The sequence below is a fragment of the Abrus precatorius genome, unplaced genomic scaffold (genome assembly GCF_003935025.1).
Source record: "Abrus precatorius isolate BTA unplaced genomic scaffold, Abrus_2018 Scaffold2, whole genome shotgun sequence".
Lineage (NCBI taxonomy): Eukaryota > Viridiplantae > Streptophyta > Magnoliopsida > Fabales > Fabaceae > Abrus > Abrus precatorius.
The window spans coordinates 9,481,895-9,504,579 of NW_020874362.1; the positions used below are offsets into that span (position 1 = coordinate 9,481,895).

Consider the following 22,685-nt stretch of genomic DNA (forward strand, 5'->3'; position numbering starts at 1 on the left):
GGGTTAAGGCACTGGTGTTAGAGAGTTTAGAGAGGAGTTTTATACTTAAGGGTTTTGGAAGACATTCAATTAGTTAAATAAGTTATGAAAATGACACCTTCTCTCCAAAAATTTGGGACATTTGTTGCTATCATAAAAGACCTAGTGACTTATAAGAGGTGTTTGTTTTTATGTTCTACAGTCCTATTTTGTTGGGGTTGTATCAAAATATGATGATCGATGGATGATTCCATACTTATAGAGATAAGATCCCAACATAGTATTGTAGTATTTCCAACCATTGAGTTCTTAGAATTTGCAACTTAGTTTGGAACTGTGTTTAAACTATTTGATAAAAGGATTCAAATATTTTTATAACCTCTAACTTGTCTTTCATGAGGAAGACCTAAGTGATCCTTATGCGGTCATCTATAAAAGTTACAAACCACCTAGCTTGTGTAAACTTTTAACATGAGAAAGTCACCAAACATCACTATGAAGAAGTGCAAACGATTTTAAAGGCTTGTAGGATTAAAGATGGTAACTACTACTTGCATGTTTGGCTAATTGAGGAATTTCACATTGAATATTGATGAATCCACATTTTATTGGATTTTTACTTGTCTTTTTAGTGTTCTTTAATTGAAAAAATAGACTTAGGGAGTGTAAATAACATGAAACATTATTTTGGTCAAATATCATAGGTTTCTTAATTTTTGGCTAATTTACATTGATTTACATAGATATAACATGTTTAATGCACATTTTCAACCAAAGTCATCAGAGACAACCTAGGCTTGCACCTTAGACTACATATATTTTTTTGCATATTTTGATGAGAATTCGTGACAAATCTCTTTTCATCAAATTGGCGCCATTGCTGAAAACTTTGGTGTTAATTTGGCATTGAACTTGTTAATTACTCTGTTTTAGTGTTCTGCTTTTAATTTTTCTACATTTTGTTCTATTTCTGCTGCATAATTCTGCAGAATTCTATAGAATTTATGACTGTGTGCTACATTTTTCTTGCAATAATTTACAGTTTCTTTTTGTTTCTCGTTGCTTAGTGTTATTGTTTTATTTTACTGCACTTAGACATTAGTTTTCTGCATAATTGTTATCAGTATTTTCCTGCATTTTTGTTATTTCATTTAGTTTACTTCTTTTTACTACTCATAGTTAATTTCTAGTGCATGACTAGAACAAATCCTGGAGACTTGTATCCACTTGATCCAAAGATTGATAGGACATTTTATAGTAATATTAGAACACATAGGCATAATTCTGAACATTTTGAGGAACCTTCATCTCTTTCATCTATCTACTTATCACCACATTCTTTAAATTTTGAATTGAACTAAATGGATGACAATGAAAGAACATTAAAGGAACTGGCTACACCTTATGTAACTTATTAAACTTTATGCATACAGTATCCTGACATTGATGCACCCTTTGTTCTTAAGACAGGACTAATACACTTGTTGCCTAGATTCCATGGCCTTGCAGGTGAAGATCCACACAAGCACCTCAAGGAATTCCACATAGTTTGTTCGACCATAAGGCCACAAGGTGTACCTGAAGAGCATGTTAAATTGAAAGCCTTCACATTCTCTCTCATAGATGCAGCCAAGGATTGACTTTACTATCTTCCTCCTGGATCTATTACCAGTTGGGAAAACTTGAAGCAGCTTTTTCTGGAGAAATTTTTCCCAGCATCAAGAGCTGCATCTATAAGGAAGGAAATTTGTGGGATAAGGCAGCTTGAAAGGGAAACCCTCTATGAATATTAGGAAAGATTTAAGAGGTTTTGTGCCAGTTTCCCTCACCATTAAATCAGTGATCAATTGTTGATCCAATACTTTTATGATCCCATGGATAGGAAACATGATAGATGCTGCAAGTGGAGGAGTGTTGGTAGACAAGACTCCGGTTGCAGCTCGCAACTTGATTGAGAACATGGCTACCAACTCCCAACAATTTACAACAAGGAAAAACTCTTGTGTTACCAGAAGTGTAAAAGAAGTACAAGTTGCTAAACTCAGTAAGCTGGAACACAAGCTTGATGAATTAGCATCCCTGGTAAAGCAATTGCCTTCCATGTAGAAGAGTGCAGCTGCATCTTCACCTCCTCCAGCATCTATTCCAGTCATGTTATGTGGCATTTGTTTAGCTACAGACCATTACACTGATAAATGCCCTACATTGCAAGAGTTTGACACTCTAGAAGGTAATCCTTAGGCTTATGCTACACATATTTATACTAATAAATTTCCCTTTCAAAATTTGCAACAACAGCCCAATTAGGATCTATCTTCCAATAGATATAACCCAGGCTAAAGGAACCATCTAAATTTGAGATGGGGGAACAACTCTCAACAGCAAAACCAACAGCAAGGCAACTAATATCAAGGACAGCATGCCGGCCCAAATAGGTCCCATCAATCCCAACATCAACCACAAAAAGCCCAATAACATCACCAACCATCTTCCTCACAACTAAGTACATCCCAGAAAAATGAGTCATCATTGGAAGAGCTCATGAAACAATTGACCATAAACAAGTAGGACAGCTAGCCTCCTCTTTGAACCAGATGCAATTTCAAGGCTTAGGGAACCTCTTTGCACAAACTATTGTAAATCCTAAAAATATGAGTGCAATCACCCTAATATCTGGAAAGTAATGCAAGAGCCCACAATGCCCAAGGAGAAAGAAGACTCAAGTTGTACTCCATCTACAGTTGGTCAAAATAGAGAGGAAAAGACTCAAGAACAACTAGAATCCATACCTACCCAAACCAAGGGAGCAAAAAATGTTGAAAGAGCAATTTCTCTACCGTTTCCTCAGAGTCATCCAACCAAGTAAGAAAATTGAAGAGACTGAGAAAGAGATTTTAGAAACCTTCAAGAAGGTAAAGGTGAACATACCTCTACTAGATGCAATCAAGAAAATACCCAAGTACGCCAAGTTTTTGAAAGATTTGTGTACTTACAGGAGGCGTCTTAAGGGTAATGAAAAGGTAAACATGGGTAGAAATGTTTCTGTACTTTTTGAGAAACAAAAGTCCATGATGCTTGAGAAATGTAAGGATCTAGGAACATTCACCATTCTATGCATCATTGGTAATAATAGGATTAAGAATGGCATGTTAGATTTAGGAGCATCCATAAATATCATGTCATTGTCCATTTTTACTTCACTATCTCTTGGCCCTCTGCAACCTACAGGTGTGGTTATCCAGTTAGCCAACAGGAGCATAACAAACCTAGCTTGGATTGTTGAAGATGTGCTAGTCAAAGTAAATGATCTTATCTTTCTAGCCGATTTCTACATCTTGGATATGCAAGAGGGAGAGTCAATGAAGAGTGTTGCACCAATTACCTTGGGAAGACCATTCTTGAAGACTACAAGAACAAAAATTGATGTGCACGCTAGGACACTCACCATAGAGTTTGGGGACAACATTGTGTGCTTCAATATATTGGACGCTATGAAGCATCCATCTGAAGAACATTCTACCTTCCAAATTGATTTGTTTGATGATTTGATAGATGAACAATTTTATGCGTTTTTAGAAGAGGAATTCTCTCTTAATTTTTTGAATATATAGACAGTCTTATTTATGAATATTGTAATAATTCCTCTATGTGTGACACTTGTATTTTTGACTTTTTAAATGTGAATTTGGCAAATTTTGATATTGAAGAGATTGAAAAATTAGTAGGGGTAGAATGTGATTTATTGAGTTCAGGAAGTATTGTTAAATCTAACCCCTTTGATTTAAATGCTGCAGAAATTTTTTCTACTGAGAGTGTCAAATCACTTTCCTTTGTGGAGCAATCTCCCATACTAGAGTTCAAATCCTTGTCATAACATCTGAAGTATGCCTACCTAGAGGCAAATGAAAAGCTCCTAGTGAGAATCTCCACCAACCTGAATATTAATCAAGTGGAGAAACTCCTTGAAGTGATAAATAGGCACAAGAAAGCTATAGGTTGGACCCTCACTGATATTCCTGAAATCAGCCCCTCTCTATGCATGCACATAATATACTATTCGAATGGGATGCTAAGCCAATGAGGCAGCCTCAAAGGAGGGTAAATCCTATCATTTTGGACATGGTAAAGAAGGAGGTCACCAAGTTACTATAAACTGGGATCATCTACCCTATCTCAGACAGCACTTGGGTCTGTGGTGAGGAATGAGAAAGATGAATTAATACCCACCAGAGTTCAAAACAGTTGGAGAGTCTATATAGACTACCGGAGACTAAACCAAGCAACCCAGAAGGATCATTTTCCATTGTCCTTCATTGACCAGATGCTGGAGAGGTTGGTTGGTAAGTCTTATTACTGTTTCCTTGATAATTTTTCTGGTTATTTTCAAATTTGCAAAGCACTTGAAGACAAGGAGAAAACCACTTTTACATGTCTTTCTAGCATTTTTGCCTATAGGAGAATGCCTTTTGACTCGTGTAATGCTTTGGGAACATTTCAAAGATGTATATTAAGCATTTTTTCTGACTTAGTGGAGCATTGTATATAAGTCTTTATGGATGATTTCACTGTGTATGATCCACCTTTTTTTGTATGCTTAGTTAACTTAGAGAAAGTTTTGAAAAGATGCATTAACACTAATCTTGTGCTAAATTTTGAAAAATGCCATTTCATGGTAATGTAGTGTTAGGTCATATCATATTTGAAAAAGACATTAAGGTAGATCCTGCAAAATTAGATGTTATTGCACAATTGCCTTACTCCTCTTGTGTCCAAGAAGTTCGTGCTTTCCTTGGTCATGCAGGGTTCTACAGGAGATTCATCAAAAACTTATCCAAAATTGTCATTCCCCTTCCAATCTTTTGCAAAAAGAGGCTGAGTTCAATTTTGATGAAAAGTGCAAAGAAGCATTTAATTTGCTTAAGGAAACCCTGACCACCACACCCATCATCCAACCTCCAGATTGGACCAAGCCATTTGAATTGATGTATGATGCATCTAATTTTGCAGTAGAAGCTGCCTTGACACAACAGGTTGGTAAGTTTCCTCGCATCATTTATTATGCTTCTAGAACCTTGATCCAGTACAATGTAATTACACCACAACTGAAAAACAATTGTTGGCCATAGTCTTTGTATTAGACAAGTTTAGGTCATATCTTTTAGGGTCAAAAGTTGTGGTTTTTATTTATCATTTTGCCTTCAAGTATTTGCTGAAAAAGACAAATTTTAAGCCAAGGTTGATAAGATGAATGCTCTTATTTCAAGAGTTTGATTTAGAGATCAAGGATAGAAGTAGAACTCAAAATCTAATAGCAAACCACCTGAGTAGAATAGAGGGAGCTCTTGACCTATTCCAATTTTGGATGATTCTCCTGATGAGCAACTCTTAGAGTTGTATGCTTCACAGGCACCCTGATATGCTGACATTGTTAACTTTCTTGTTGCAAGGGCCTTTCCAGCAGATGCACCAAAAGCTAAAAAGGAAAAGATAAGAAGTGATGCCAAACATTATGTTTGGGATGACCCCTATTTATGGAAATTTTGCAGTGATCAAGTCATCAGAAGATACATACCTGATGAGGAGATTCCATCCATACTACAATTCTATCATACCTTAGCTGTAGAAGGTCATTAAGGACCCTAAAGGACAAAAAGGAAAGTGTTAGATGCAGACTTGTACTGGATCTCAATTTTCAAAGACTCGTGGGAAATTAGATTGCCTCACACCATTGCATAACCTCTGTCTCAATGGTTATACACCCCTACTTGTGGCTTACATTTCCACACCAATTGCATGTGTTATGCCTGGATATCCTTTATTATAATGTTCATGTTAGCTGCACAACCCCAATTTTCCACTACACATATGCACATTTCCATTTAATTTCTACAAATTGGAAGTAATTATCCTTGCTGTCAGTAATGACTATTTTGAGACTGTACTGCCTATAATTTGAGTGATCTTTCTTGAAATTGCAATGGCATACATAGTGGGTTGTTACACTAAATTTCGGATCCTGTCTTTATCACCCCAATTATCTGCATTCCCTACACCTAATTCATTTTGTTATTGCATCACTGTTTGTGTCAATTTTCATGCCTTAATGCTATCATGTCTGATACTCCATTACAGCACACATTTTACAACCATGGTCAATACACCAAGAAAGAATCCTCCAAGATGCAAGAGAGCCAAGACAGCTAGTGCATCCTCATCCAGACCTCCCCCTGCACATGAACCTAGATTCTGGTTATTAGAACATGAAAACTACTTTAAGACCAACATTCTGAGGAGGCAATTGGTGCAGGACAGGAATTTCAAAATTCAAGAAGGCACCTACCCTCAATTCCATGAGGAAATTAAAAAAAAAGGCTGGGACCTCTTCACCACTTGTGCTAGCAATGGGTGGAAAGAAATCACCTAGGAATTCTATGCAAACTCCATGAGGGTAAAAGGCGATACTTTTCCCCCTAGACACATCATAGTGAGGGAAAAATAGATCAATTTCACCCCCTCCAACATCCAAAGAATTCGGAACATCCCAGCTGTGTAGAAACAAGCTGGATAGCTAAACTTTTCTACATTCAGCATCTTAGAGGACAAGGATTATAAGCCTATCCTTCAAACCATCTGCAAGGAGGGTGAAAACTGGGAGTTTAACACTAAAATGTAACCCAAAAACCTGACAATAAGACACCTGATCCCTACAACCAAAGTCTGGAATGCTTTTATCCTTAGCTCTTTCATGCCGATCATGCATTCCTCTACATTGGCAGTGAAGCGGGCAAAGCTAATATATGTCATCCTCATAGGCATGCTCATCCATGTTGGTGAGGTGATCAACAGTGCTATTATAGAGATTCTGAGCAGGAGTAGGGACTCCCTTAGTTTTCTTTCAATCATTACTATGTTGTGCCAAGATGTTAGGGTCGATTTTGGAGACTACCAGCAGAAGGTTAGAGCAGACCCTCCAATATCCACAACTATGGTGAAAGAACTGTTTAAACCTAAGAAGACTGTTGACCCAGGAATGTCACTGCCAGCTAAATATAGGAAGGGCACCCCACTGAAGATGAGAGAGCAGATGAGACAGATTGCCTTGAGGCAGGATGCATACATGCTAGTCAGAAGGCTCTAATGACTCTGATGGACACTATGTTGTTGAACATAGGAAAGAAATTGAGGATGACTTCTGTACAACTTTATGATGCCCCCACCTTCAATACTCCCTACCTTCGAGCAGCGATCAGAGTGATCTTCCACTTTTTACTCCCATTGCCCCAGAAAGAGCTGATGCAGAGCAAAGCAGCTCTAGCTCCTCAGAAGAAGAGGAGGAAGCAGCAGCAGAGGAGGATGTTGACAATGATGATGACTCTTTATCCTCCAGCTCAAATGAAGATGCTATTTAGTTTTAGTTTCTTTTCATGCCATCTACCTTTCATTTACTTTCTTCTATTTCCCTGTACATATTATTAGCTACAATTTCCATGTAATTATCGTACATTCTCGCTTTTATCTTTATTACTTTACTTTCATATCTGATCTCTATGCTAAATTCTGTGTATATTTGTGCAGAAAATTCTCTCCGTCTTATCAAGAGGAGCATGAATTTGACCCCTAAGTTGTGAATCTACCTTCTATGAAAAGTGGGGTGATCTATTTGCCTCTATTCCATGAGTGTTTAGTCTAAATTCCTTGCATAGTTATAGACAAAAACATACAAAAATATATTTCCCCTTTGTTCTTTTGTTTTTAATTTAGTCCAGTTTTGTAGTTTCAATTTTATATTCTGATTACACTTCCCATTCAACTCACAATCATTCTCTGTTTTGTACATATTTACCATTTCTACCATACTAAACATATTTTCTTGTAAGGTGAATTGTACTCATATGTTGCTCAATAATTATTACCTTTTACCATGGTAGAGAATTAGGCCTTAAATTTCTTTTGTGTGTACTTTACATGTATTTTTGCATCTATCCTCTAGAACTTGCCCTGTTTCTTCATTGAATATGCATTGTGCAATTTTTCATCTAGATGATTGAGGCCTTCTTTGAACACACCCACCTACCCTAGAATACCCTTGCACCTAATCTTCTTTGTCTCAACTTTACCCTTTTTGCCAAACTTAGTCTACAAAAATAATTTTATTACCTTAAGAGAGGTATTTCTTTCGAGTTACATCAAGAGTGAATGTAAAAAACTAAGTTTGGGGTACCGATTATCATTGTAGTTGCTTGAGGACAAGCAAGATCTTAAGTTTAGGATGGTGAGCATCATACATGTCAATATTACATGTAAAAAAAAATACTTGAATTTGAAGAAAAGAATGATTGCCAAAGTCCAATAAGTCAGAAAAATGATGATGAACGAAAGAAAAAGAAAAATAAAGCAAGTTATTTTTGATAGAAAAAGAACTCCTACATAAGGCAAAATAATGAAAAATATGGTGAAAGAGTGCTTAAATCCCATTTGCTGCATCATTTAATGCATTCTACTCTAAGTTGTTGTATTCACTCACTCAAAAGAAATTCCTTTTCTTGAAATACCCACTTAAGCTTTTGTCCCTCTTTGATCAAAATTGAACCTAACCTAACTCTATTTGTGACCAACAAAGCCCTCATGATAGGTGGTTCATTGTATCTAAGCAAAGGAGATTGAGAATATGGATAAACATATGGTAGAGTAAGGCAAAATGCATGAATTAAGGAAAAATACTTAGCCTGAAACATTGATGAGTGAAGAGTGAAACATTATCCTGTGAGCTAGATAATCTCTTTGCATTATGTGGATTGCATGAAACCTTGATAGATTTTCGTTTCAGTTTAATAGGACTTTGCATGAAAATATTTGATAAGAGTATGATTTCTTTGTTAAATGAATCTATGATTTTGGAAATGATGGGAGTGCCAATTAGAATGTAATATTAGAATGAAAATTTTTGAATTTTTTTTTTTTAGATAAATCTAACCCTTCACATGCAATTTTCTTGAGTTTTGATTTGCTTGAGGACAAGCAAAAGTTTAAGTTTGGGGTTGTGATGAATCCACATTTTATTGAATTTTTACTTGTATTTTTAGTGTTCTTTAATAGAAAAAGTAGACTTAGGGAGTGTAAATAACATAGAAACATCATTTTGATCAAATATCATAGGTTTCTTAATTTTTGGCTAATTTACATTGATTTACATAGATATAATTTGCAATTTTGATCATTTGAATAATTGTGCAGAAATTTCTAGGCTTATTCTATGGATTTTAGCCTTTGAGAAAATTAGAGTTAAAAGTGACCACTTTCAGAAGTGATAGTGGACACTATAGCAAGCTAAATCTAGAGGACAGACCAAAGTAATCACTTTTAGAGTGATAGTGGACACTATAGAGACCCCAGACTGAAGAAGGCTTACGCGTAACCACTTTGAAATCCATAATGGACACTCCAGAGAGGGCCAAATTGACCCAGCGCTGCGCATAGCCACTTCCATTTCCATAGTAGCTATGTGCGCTGCGAGTAGTCACTTTGAACTTCATAGTGGACACTCCAGAGAGGGATGACAGGATGGGGGGCTGCACATAGCTACTATGACTTTTATAGTAGCTACTATGGGTGATGACCACTGCACTATAAATAGATTTTTAGAAATTAGGGTTAGGGAGCTTTTTACACTTCTAGATTTTTGCCATTTTGGGAATACTTGCAGAGCTTAGGTCAGCCTTGGATGACAGCCAAGGACTCAATCTAGGATTCAATTCATATTTCTCTTTACTTTCCTTTGATTTTACATCTATATCATTGAATTCTCTTTATTTCCCTCTTGTATTTGTGAGACCCATCCTTATGAAGGGTTAGATCCTTTGTAATCATTAGTGAGTTCACTTGGATTCTTGAATTCTTGGGTTATGAATGTTAATATAATTTCTTTTCCTTTATGAATTTCTTTTTCCCAATCCTTTGAATTGAATTAATGGTTGAATGAGGGAGACATTGCTTAATTAACCCTAATTTATTTTAATGAGATTCTTAACTTGGGTTGCTTAATTCTGTGTTAATTTCTATGGTTGTATAATCTTGGGAAAAAAGGGTTGGAGTCTACTGAATTTGCTTAAATTTGTATAGGGTTTTGAGGTTGATTCTCGCTTGTTGAATTAATTTAATTCAAAGAAAGAGGAAGAGTGTTAAATATTGAGAGGAATAGGGATAGAATCACGTGAATGAACTAAGGATTGCTACGTCTTATAGATTGATATTGATAATCTCGTTACTTGCTTTTTACATTGAATCTGAAAATCAAACAAACCTCCCTTTTTACTTGCTTTTATAGTGAATGTTTGTAACATGTTTAATACATATTTTCAACCAAAGTCGTCAGAGACAACCTAGGTTTACACCCTATACTACATATATTTTTCTGCATATTTTGATGATGATTCGCGACAAATCTCTTTTCATCAAATATTTGTCTTTTTTTTAATTAAAATTTGAAGGCAACATTTGTTTGAGATACATGAAAGAGTTCTTCATGGTTATCAACTTTTCTACATTACATCATCATCCTCTTTTCTACTAACGACATAATCCTTTCTTCTTAATTCTTGATGATTATCAACTTGAAGGAAATAGAGACTTGCAGATTCTTCAGCATTGTCAATCCTCTTCCCTGAATTCATTGCTTAAAATTCACACATATTTAGAAGGAATTTAGTAGTTCAATTAAAATCTCAAGTCAATTTACTGATTGATAAAAGGTTACAGTCTAATTTTTTAATATAAAGGACAAAATTGAATGTAATATTTTTGGATACCATAATTAATCATTTTCTAGCCACTTTAGATGTTGTTTCATCATCAATTCTTACCAAGGAGTTATCTTCACATGGAATGCAGTGATTAAACTTAGTAGTATCTTCTGTCATACGGTCAAAAGCCTTATAATCTAGTATCTAAGACTTGTGTTTACCATGTCTAATAGAAAATGCACTAAGTGTATTACTTTTGTGCCAACAGACCTGTGGTGGATAAGGCTTCAATTATTAGTTATTTGGTTTCTTAGAGTAGTTTCTATAAGATCTTCATTTGCTCTTTACTAAATAATCCTATTTTAAATTATTTTCATCTTTCATTTCTAGTAGCTATATTTGGTCATTTTTCTCGACCATGATACCTTTTTGGTCTATTGATTTTTCATGAATGACACAATAATTATCTTGAGTATGTCCATATTTTCTACAGTAATCACACTAGCCACAAGACCTCCTAGGATTATATGGTTGGTATCCTTTTGTGGTAAGGGTTAATCCTTCAAGGCTTTGAGTTTGAACTGATCCACTACACAACATAATCTTCCTTCTACTTTCTTCTCTTTTAACATCTAAAAATGCCTTTTAGATGCTTGGCAAAGGCTTAGTGCCTAGAATTTTTCCTCATACTTTATCAAGGTTCTTGTTTAGGCCAAGCAGGAATTTGTAGATATGATTATTCTTCACCAATTTCTTGTACTTCTTGTCATCTTATTTGCACTCTTATTTGATGATTTCTTAGTCATCTAGTTGTTGCTAGTACTGTGTCAGAATATAGTATTACTTTGTAAGGATTGAGTCTTTTTGGCAAAATTCATGAATAAGACTCTTGATCTCCAAAGTTACCGATGTATTGTCGACATTATAATAGGTTTCTTTGGCCACCTCCTAAATCTCGTAGGCAATGTCATAATGCATGAAATTCTCCCTAACATCATTTATCATCGAATTCAATAGTCATGACATTACTAAATTTTTTTGAGTTTCACTTTTTGATAATAGGGATCCCCCTTTTTCAATTCCTTAGTTTCACCAGTAATGTACTCAATTTCCTTCCTTTAAAGATAAATGCAAACTAATCTAGCCCATTGAGTGCATTTTTGGTCATTTAATTTATAGCTAGTAATTGGAAGAACAATTGGTTCATTCAAACTTGAAACCTGAGTTTGTTCCTTTCCTACCTTGGATTTTGGGTTGGTGGTCTCTTCAACCATGACAAAAAAAAATGAAGGAACTTGAGTCAGAATCATTGTTAGCTCTAATACCATGTAGAAAAGGTATCTCTATTACGTGAGAAATTAGATTACAACATGATTTATAAATATAGATTCAGAAAACATCTTACGTAATTCTCTAAAAAAGACAACAATTAATCTAATTTAATCTATCCCTACAATTTTTATTTACATCCAATTTAATAATTACATGATTCTAAATTAGGAAGTATATAATTGACCAATCTATCTTAAAATGGAGACAAAATCAGCCAAGGAATTAGAGCAAGATTATGTGTATGATCTAATCTCCAACAATATGTGATCTTTAATAAACTTTTAATCTTAATAATAAATATAATTGTATAGTGAAGATTAACTCTTTTCATCTTTCACTACATATGCCCTGTATATAGATACATTCATATAAAAAGGACATATATAATGAAAAATTTTCTTATTTACAAAGTGTGAAACCTATAAATGTAGACTAGGCAAATATACATAGATGATCTAGATAAAAAATTTGTTAGTAGTGTACATTTCATTGCATAGTTTAACAAATAGATATCTTAGTTCACTAATTATAAATTCAATTTCTCATAATAATGATGCTTACTTGCACAATGATTGACCAGTGGTTATATTTGAAAACTAAATCTCTAGAGACTAATAAGGATAAGTTGAACATAGCTTTATGTGATCACAAATCCATGAAACATAAAAACAAGAATGATGTTGACCCAATGAATGATTTCCTTTAAGTTTTATTTGGGAGTTAGGAGGAAAAAGGAATAAAAGAGTTTGAAAGGTAAAAGGGAGAAGAAGAGAAGGAAAGAGGAAGAGGAGTTAATACAAAACTCTCAAAATTAGGAGAACTTAAAAATGTAGGATTAAGAGGGTTTTGAAGAGTTTATTAATAAATTGGACATAAGAGATTTAAAAGGCAAACTAAATTATCTTGTGTAGAGTCAAAATAGAAAATAATATTAAAAAGACATTCATTTGTTAGCATTTAATATTTTATTACTATATTTTTTATTCATTAAAATTTTCTATTATGTTGACGGGAGATTATAATTATTTGTGTTAGAGATCATATGGGCCAATACTTGATGATCCAAAGTTACACATTATTTTGGAGCTTTACTCGAACCTTTTTCTTTGCACTATTAAAATATAATAAAATAATCTAACATTTGGAAAAAATGGAGTTTAGAAATATTTCTTGAAGAGTGTTAGGTATATACTCTTTAACACACTCATTTTGATATGCTCTTTATTATTGGTTAAAATTTATTGAAAACTCAAAAAGTATAAGAGATATATTAATTTAAAAATAAAAAAAAGTGAGACCCATATAATTTTTATAGTTTTCAATAAATTTTATCTAATAATAAAAAAATATTTTACAAAGAGTATGTTAAAGAGTACTCATATTTATTTTGGCTAGGTGGCGAGAGAGAGGACATCAGTGATAAATTCACATTTTAAGTAGATTTACATAATTAAATGTGCATAAAATAGGAATTTGTATTAAAAAAAAGCATAAAATTGAATTTAATTGTTTAATTCTACATAAAATCTTGTTGGAAAGAAGAAAATTCTAATATTTATATTTTTATAGCATAATTAATTAGTTGTGATGTTTTGTCAAATGTATATGCTACTAAGAATGAAAGAAAGAAATCAAAGTTCAAAAGAACGTTGAAATATCAAATAATTTATTGTTGAAGTAATTAAGTGACAAAGTTCCCACTTCCTTATTCAAGAACTCTTATAGCTTTATGTGATGGAATATTTATTTTATAATATCCCAACATTCTAACTCTTGAGCAAAACAATGTTTATCACTAATTAGGCATTCACACTTCAATATTTTGACATCTAATTGTTTAATAACATTCAAAAACTTTCCATAAGCACTGCATGTTAAGATACCAAGATTCCAATGTTCTTACGGTGAATTGTATTGTGTCACTTCTAAATTCTAAGTTGCATTTAATTGACTATTTAAATGTATGAATTTGAAGCATTTCTTATGATTGATAAATAGGTTAAATTTTTATATCTGAGTTAAATATCTTAATTTTCTAATTACCTAAGATATTAAGATATTTTTAATTCAGAATTAATATAAAATGACATTGGACCTATACTTATGAATTATATCATCCAATTTAGTCAGAAGGTTCAAGTTAAGGATATTGTTTTATGCACGAAGTAAGATTTTAGAACATATTATTATTGTTAACCACTCTATTTCTTATATTTCTATCTCATTGTGTTTTTGTTATGATCTATAATCAATCTTTGTGACCAGTTGTCTAGTTTTATGAAGCATTTTGATTTTGATTTTATTTTTTATACTAAATTTCTTACTTTGTTCCTTTAATAATTCTTGTGTGTATTGTTGTACAAAGATTACAATCCTTGAAGATGATATTCTATTCATTCTCTGTTACTTATATCGACACAATACACTTATTGTTTACATGTTAACAAGTGATTCGCACTGTTGCTGGGAATTGTTGAATTCCTTGTCAACAAATGCACAGGAATTCATATTTTTATACTTTTTTAGCTAACAAGTTTCAAACTTAACTATCTTTCTTCTATGTTAGTTGTTATTAGTTGTTGGTTTGCATTAGATTAGTTGTTGCTTTTTGCATTCCAAACTTAAATTGATCTTTTGTTCTCAATTTTTTTTGTTAATTAAGTTAATTTCTTGCTTTTATCTAGAGTGTATAATTATTTCTTACACAAATGCTTGTTATGTTAGCTCCAATAAAGTAATGTTTAATAAAAAATATTATCAAACAAAAAAATTATTGATTAAATTACGACTAAAGGTTGAGAAATAGATTGTTGTATAATTATTAACCCAATGTAACTTTTGTCATGTTAAAAGATTGAAATGGGAAAATAAAATGGGGGAACATATAGAATGTTTTATTTGCCAATTACTTTCATGTTACAAAGATTATATGCATTAATGTAAGTTGCAACTCAAATGATATGACATCATGAAAATATTTTTGTTTTGGTATATTGTACACATTTTTTATTTTTTTTTTGCTTGTATATACACAATTTTTTTGATGAGGAAGACTAAAAACATTTTGATGAAATGTATTCATATTTTGTTATTAAGTAAAGAAATGTAAGATTGTGTACATATATAGATAATTTTACACTTCACATTCGAACATCTTTTTTCCATATTCATACTAGTTTACTTTGTGTCCAATAGATATATGGATATCTGTAATATATACAAATACATTAGAGTTTATATAAAAAAAAATGAGGCTTAAATAAATATTTAGTCCTCTCATTTTAACAAATTTTTAATTTTAGTCTCTCCAAATGATTTTTTATTTTATTTTCAGTCCTTATTATTGATTTGGCCTACTAAAACACTGTGAAATGTCAATTTTTTTTATTAAACCACGTTAGTGAGAAGGACTAAAAATAATAATTTATTAAAATATGAAAACTAAAAAATCATTTGGAAGGATAAATAAAAAAAATTACTAAAATATAGAGACTAAAAATACATATAAGCCAAAAAAAAAAAAAACAAATATCACTAAAATGTAAGGACATGAGAACAAATACAACAACATGAAATGCCACTCATTCTCTTATAATTCTTTGTAGTTATTATTTTTTCTTGAGTTTTCGTGTAAATATTAAGAGTTTTATTTCTTCTTTTATTTTATCTACTCTAAGAAGAATACTTGGGTGAGAGAAAAGTCTAAAGAGGCAATATTAGGATATTTAAGTTATTAATCTTGGAAATGTTTGTTCACAAATATTTAGAGATTCAAACACTAATATAGTGTAAAACTATATTTGCCCTAGAAAATTTGATAAAAAGTTAAGGATTTGACATAAACTCAGTGTTGTGGGATAAACTAATATAAATATCCGTATTCCTCATTTCTTTCACCTTTTTTATTCTTTTAATTAACTTAAAAGAAATTTTAAATTAAACTTTTAATTGCACTTTAACTAAATAGTTTATTGTGCAACAATTGATTATTACTAAAAAAATCATTTTAAAAAACTTTTAAAATCTCGATTTATAATTTTTTTTCTTATTTTCTAATCTTACTTTCGCTTACATATATTTATATATACATTTATTGGAATTGTAGGTGGACTCCCAGCTCTGTAGCCTTGGGGCACATAGGAGTGTCATTTGAGCACAAATTTGGGGTCCTTATCATTGCTAGAGCACTACACACAATAAAGTTTTAAATTAATGAAATTTCTAAAATTTATGTTGAGAGTATGAAGGCCTTCAACAAAATGAATGAAAAAATCATGACAGGTGGGTGCAATTTGATTAATGTGAATTGTGAGTATTGAACTCACAGCTGTAAACCTACTCAGTACATTGCTGAAATGTTCAAACCACACACATCTCCCATTTCATGAAAATTTTAATACACCAAGCTTGTTTCTAACTTTGTAAAGCACTTATTAATTAAAAAAATTGGTTAAATAATATCCCAAAATTTGATGTTGCTTACTCTACGTCCTGTGTGTCCCTTCTACGTTCATACGCAAGTTGGGTCATGCCTAACGTTTACTGGTGAGAAAGAAAGCATAATAAGGATTAGTTGTGTAATTACATTAAAATGATGTGAAAAATAAAAAAAACACATCGTTTTAACACTATTATATTTATACACTTTTAATATAAGAAATATTTATGTCTTAAAAATATTAATTTGTTTTATTAAGAAAAAATTAATAATTTAAAATTACTCTTAAAGGCTAATGATTTTTGAAAAGAAAACATTCTGGTGTATTGAGTGCAGTTCTCCTGGAAGAGACACCCCTCCTAATCACCCATCATAGGGGTGACCAAATTCAACTCTTCATGTGTATCCCTCCGTATATACACTCTTCAGACACGCGCTGACTTTTTGTCTCTCTCCAGTATTCACTCTTTTATTAATAAAATGATCAAGCATAGAAAATAAAAAATAAAATTAAAAAAACTTAAATATAAATTAACAATAGATAAGTTTTTACTTTCTTCTTTTACATATTTTTTAAAAGAACTAAATTTCTCTACGTTACCCTCTTGTCTCGGTTCCAAACAGGTTAATAAATGAGCTGGAGAGAGAGAGAGAGAGAGAGAGAGAGAGATTCCGTGTGTGGAAATTGAGCTGTGATTGAAAACCTCCCTCCTTCCCCACTCTCATTGTGCTTCATATCATTTCACTCTTAACTCTTGAGCCTATAAATACCTCAAATGTTCCAACCCTGTGTCACACAACATACCATAATTACCCTACCCAACTAACTACTACTCACACTAAACCATTAGTGATGGAACTCAGCACTATGTTGTGCTTGTTTGTTTCTTTTCTCTTCATTGTTCTCTTCAAATCACTCATCAAATCTTTCTCTTTCTTCCCTTCCAAAGGGAGAGAATTGCCACTCCCTCCTGGCACCATGGGTTGGCCTTACATAGGAGAAACCTTCCAAATGTATTCTCAAGACCCAAACGTTTTCTTTGCCACAAAAATTAAAAGGTTCAAAACAAGCTTTTTTGTCTTTTAATCAACCATTTTCTAACTAGCTCACTTGCACTAACATATACACACTACATGGTGCTTGGGCTTAATTGTTCTTTTTTTTTTTTCTATAGATATGGGTCTATGTTCAAGTCCCACATTCTGGGTTGTCCTTGTGTGATGATTTCTAGTCCAGAAGCAGCAAGATTTGTGCTGAACAAAGCTCAGCTCTTCAAACCAACATTTCCTGTTAGCAAAGAGAGGATGTTGGGGAAGCAAGCAATTTTCTTTCACCAAGGAGCATACCATGCTAACCTTAGGAGGCTTGTTCTTCGCACCTTCATGCCTGAGGCCATCAAAGACATCGTCTCTGACATCGAATCCATTGCCCAAAGTTGCCTCAAATCATGGGAAGGAAAGTTGATAACAACTTTCCTTGAAATGAAAACTGTAAGCCCTCTAACCAGAGCACAAAACAGAGCAAAAACAGAGTAAAATCCTCGGTTTCTCCGTTCATTAAAAAAAGATTGAAAAGAAAAATAAAGTCTTCAGTGCAGTTACTCAAGTACGTTTAGTACTACTTTTTAATTAGAATTAAATTTTTAATTTTATAATATATACTAATTTTCAATAATTACTTTTATTTTATAAGTTATCAAGATAAAATTCTGATATTTCTTAAAAAGTATATTATAAGTACTTGAAGAATTGTACCTAAACATCGTCTTGAAGAGCAACCATTTACATTTCTCCTTTGATTTCTACTGTGGATTTGCCAAATAAATAATAGGGTTTTCTACTCTTGTTCTTCTCTTTTGCAGTACACCTTCAATGTCGCTCTACATTCAATATTTGGAAGAGATGAAATCATGTATAGAGAGGATCTGAAAAGATGCTACTACACACTTGAGAGAGGGTACAACTCAATGCCCATAAACCTTCCAGGAACACTGTTCCACAAGGCCATGAAGGCAAGGAAAGAGCTTGCAAAGATCTTGGCGCAGATCATCACAACAAGGAGGAATATGAAGCAAGAGTACAATGACTTGTTAGGTTCCTTCATGGGTGAGAAAGCTGGACTGACTGATGAGCAAATTGCAGATAACATCATCGGTGTCATTTTTGCTGCTCGTGACACCACTGCTAGTGTACTTACTTGGATTGTTAAGTACCTAGGTGAAAATCCCACTGTCTTAGAAGCAGTAACTGTAAGCATCTGGGTCCTACCTTTTTGTCTTATTTAATGATTGATTTATCAAGTAATTTTTCAATTACAAAAAAGAAAGATTGTTTTGTAGTTACTTTTGTAGTCTTTTAATTAGACTTTAATTTGTGCCTTTTAATTAAGTTGAAAAATATGGCATGTGGCTTGGTTTTTTGGTTCCCTAGCTCACACTAAAACCTCTTGGTTATGAATTTTGTAGGAAGAGCAAGAGGCCATATTAAAGGGGAAAGAAGAAAGTGGTGAAGAAATGGGTCTGAATTGGTTAGACACAAAAAATATGCCTGTAACATCCAAGGTCATACAAGAGACTCTTAGAGTTGCCTCAATTTTGTCTTTTACTTTCAGAGAAGCAGTAGAGAATGTTGAATATCAAGGTCAATTACCAAATCTGATATGATACTTTTTTTTAATATACCCAAGAATTCCTCTTTTTTCCTTGTTTTTGCTCACAGATTTTGTGTTGGGGACTACTTTTCTTCAGGGTATCTTATACCAAAAGGGTGGAAAGTATTACCACTTTTCAGAAACATACACCACAGTCCTGACCACTACAAAGAGCCACAGAAATTTGATCCTTCAAGATTTGAGGTAATTATTCACTATTCTGCAGAACTTATGCATTCCTTGCCTCTTCTCTTTTCACTTTGCTATTGATAGCATACGTGATTCTGATTTCCTAGTTCAGACTTTGACAGATTCTGTTAAATTATTTTGCAAGGTTGCTCCAAAACCCAATACCTTTATGCCATTTGGCAATGGGACCCATGCATGTCCTGGTAATGAATTAGCCAAGTTGGAGATTTTGGTGCTTCTACATCACCTGACCACAAAGTACAGGTTGGTAAACTGGATTATTACCAATCACAATCTCAAGCATTCAGTGGAGACACATCCAAAACTAGAAATTTTTGAATGATTCTAGTTTCTAATTGTAGATTCTATTATTTTTGTGCAGGTGGACTGTAATAGGTGCAAAAGATGGAATTCAGTATGGCCCTTTTGCTCTTCCACAAAATGGATTGCCCATCACATTATACACCAAGAAATAAATATTACCCAAACAAAAGGGTGCAGGCAAACTTATCATGCATCGAAGCAACTTTCTGAATATGGAAATAATGCTTTGAAAGCTATTAGAATAATTTTGAACTTACATGAGAAAGTGATGAAGGAAGAGATCAAGTGACATATATAACCAAAGGGATAAGAGACAACCAAAGTGGAAGTCTCGAGATTATCATACAAATAGGGATGTCAATTGTACAAAGGAGGTCTCAGCCAGAGAGTAGACAATATTAAGTTCCTTTTTATTCTTTATAATTTTTTTTATTTTACTTTTTTTCTCTTTTCTCATTCTTCTAACTGTTCTACTTTTCACTTTTATTTTTACAAACTTTCAAATATTTCGAGGAAAAGTCCTCAGAAGATTTGAAGTATCCAAGTACCTAGTTGGGTATCCATGCAATATAATAAAAAGAGTATTTAATTCTCCAAAACTGTCTCTTTTTTTTTTTCCTCAACTGGTGTTATTTGTATAAGTGAAGTACGAAAATCTTGTAAGGATGGAGATTAGATCCTTTGCTAACTGCGTTTGCATTTAGTGTATGTTTCATTTTCGTTTAAAAGTACACCAAAAAAAAAACACTAATTGCAGACTACAGTTCAAGTCAAAAGAGAATATCCTAATCCCAAAGATAGTAGCACTTTATAATGCATCTAATCTTAACAAAAGTATATAAACTAATAAACGTTTCATGTAATTCAGCATTATTTATAGATATACAAAAAATATGAAATAATAAACTTAAATATATTTAAAGAAATATTCTTTTAAAATTATAATATATACCTTAAATTAAAAATAAAAATAGGTATTTGAAATTTTCATTTTTAAAAATTTTTAACGAAGTTTAATAAGTGAAATTAAATATTTATTTAAGAATTTAATTATATTTAATGTTCATTAAACAGATTTAAATATCAATTAAAACAATTAATTAAAATTTTCATTTTGATTATATTACTAATTAAAAAGTAAATTTAATATGAAGTAAGAGCTTATAAATTGTGTCATAAATCGAATTAGATTGGTAACTACTACAGAAATAGAGATTAGAACATATGTATAAATAATTTCAATGAAAATTTGAATTACAAATACATGGTTGAATATATATAAGTTTCATCAAAATTTTATATCTCTAGTACTCTTTTAACTATGTGATCACATATATAGGACGACAGTTTTTTCTATTGTCTTTTATAAAGTGTTACTTTTAATTATCAAAGAATATAATTATAAAATTGTTGTCGTTTCCTCTACACAAGGATTTACTAATTTTCGTGACAACGTTGCATTTTGTTGACAAATAATACACTTAAACATTGTTGCCTTTATTTTTAAAACAATGGTTTACTAACACATTTTAGCTATAAATTTTACCACTGTATTTTATTTTTATGGAATACATTTAGAAAATTGTTGCCATAGGATATATGCAATAATTTATTTATTTACGATAACAATTGATTATCAAACGATACAGATTGTTGCCTTTTATATTTCAAACTGGTTTGTTCACTTTTTATAGAAAAAAAAGTAGATGGTTTTGTTTGATTATCAAATACAAATGTTAGAAATAGGGACATTAAAAAAATAATAAAAACAGACTATTCTATTAATTTACCATTATCAAAGTCATGCTTACCCACGAGGGGATGAGTTGTCTAGAGTGGAGGCAGTGAGATAAACAAAAATGAAGAAAGAGGGAAAGGTTAAGAAGGTTAACTATGGAGGAGAAAAAATATTTCGATGAAAGACATAATCTTCATTATGATTATTTTGAGATAATGTATAATTATAATTTTGACAAGTTTTATATTTTACAGGTTTTTTTCTTAAATTATTATTGTTAATGATGAATATTTTGTTACATTAAAAAATGATAAATTCAGTAAGATTATTAACGTTTAAGAAAAATCTGTGAAAATTAATTATTAAAATTAAGATACAACAAATTAAATAGATATGGTAAGTTAAAATTTTAAAGTTAAATTTCAATTAAGATAGATTAAAATTGCAATAATATTACATTTTAATTGATTAAAAAATAAATATATCTTCAACTTAATACAATGTATATAGAATTAAGATTTAAATCAAATTAAATTTTGAATTAATATTAATAAATTATTAAAATAATAATAATGTAATATAAGTTTAATTAATTGTTTAAAAATTATTTTAATTGAATAATACATGTGCAATATATAAAAATAATATTAATAAAATTAAATGTTAAATAAAGGAGAAATCATAGGACTTAAAAAAAAATAGTGAAAGTTTTTATTTTTAATTTGGTGAGTATTTTTTGGGTCAATTGTTTTGTAAATAATAAAAATAATAATAATGACAATTTAGAATGAAAATATTAAAATAATGTATTAAATACTTTGTCTTTATTTGTTAATATTGTTATTATTATTGTAATTATTATGTGTTACCGATATTATCCACAAAAAGGTGACATGGTGCATATTTAAAATAAAAGAAAGATTTCTTTCAAAATATTCTTCTTAAAATAAAAGCTTAATTAAATAAGAAACTATAATATTTTCCATTTACAACAACGATTTATTTCTTTGGAGTGACTTAATTAAATTATTATTTATATTTAAAATATTCAGAATTTCATTCAAAACAAAGACGTTGCTGTGGAAAAAACCAATTTCACATAGACGACTTTTCAGTCTTCCTTAATTAAGAAATTGAGAATGGAATAACTCAAGTAATTAAATGCTTGTGTTAATGATGTTTCACAGGTAGATTTTGTCGTGTTTCGCATCTTACAAACATGCATATTCATGGATTCAAAGTTTGACCAATTAAATCCACCTGGTTACGTTGCAAATCAATCAACCTGCGGTTTCC

General features: G+C 31.8%; 2 protein-coding genes across 2 annotated transcripts; both read left to right on the forward strand.

Annotated features, from left to right (window-relative positions):
• The first annotated feature begins 2,677 nt into the window (after positions 1 to 2,677).
• Positions 2,678 to 3,590, forward strand: LOC113859417. Its single transcript, XM_027492198.1, has 2 exons — positions 2,678 to 2,841; positions 2,975 to 3,590. The coding sequence occupies exons 1-2, from the start codon at positions 2,678 to 2,680 to the stop codon at positions 3,588 to 3,590; spliced, it is 780 nt and encodes a 259-aa protein (XP_027347999.1).
• A 13,556-nt stretch (positions 3,591 to 17,146) lies between these two features.
• On the forward strand, positions 17,147 to 20,245 carry LOC113858011 (abscisic acid 8'-hydroxylase CYP707A2-like). The gene is made up of 7 exons (XM_027490405.1): positions 17,147 to 17,547; positions 17,664 to 17,979; positions 18,351 to 18,737; positions 18,954 to 19,128; positions 19,236 to 19,342; positions 19,473 to 19,591; positions 19,710 to 20,245. The coding sequence occupies exons 1-7, from the start codon at positions 17,342 to 17,344 to the stop codon at positions 19,801 to 19,803; spliced, it is 1,404 nt and encodes a 467-aa protein (XP_027346206.1). The 5' UTR covers positions 17,147 to 17,341; the 3' UTR covers positions 19,804 to 20,245.
• The last annotated feature ends 2,440 nt before the right edge of the window (positions 20,246 to 22,685 follow it).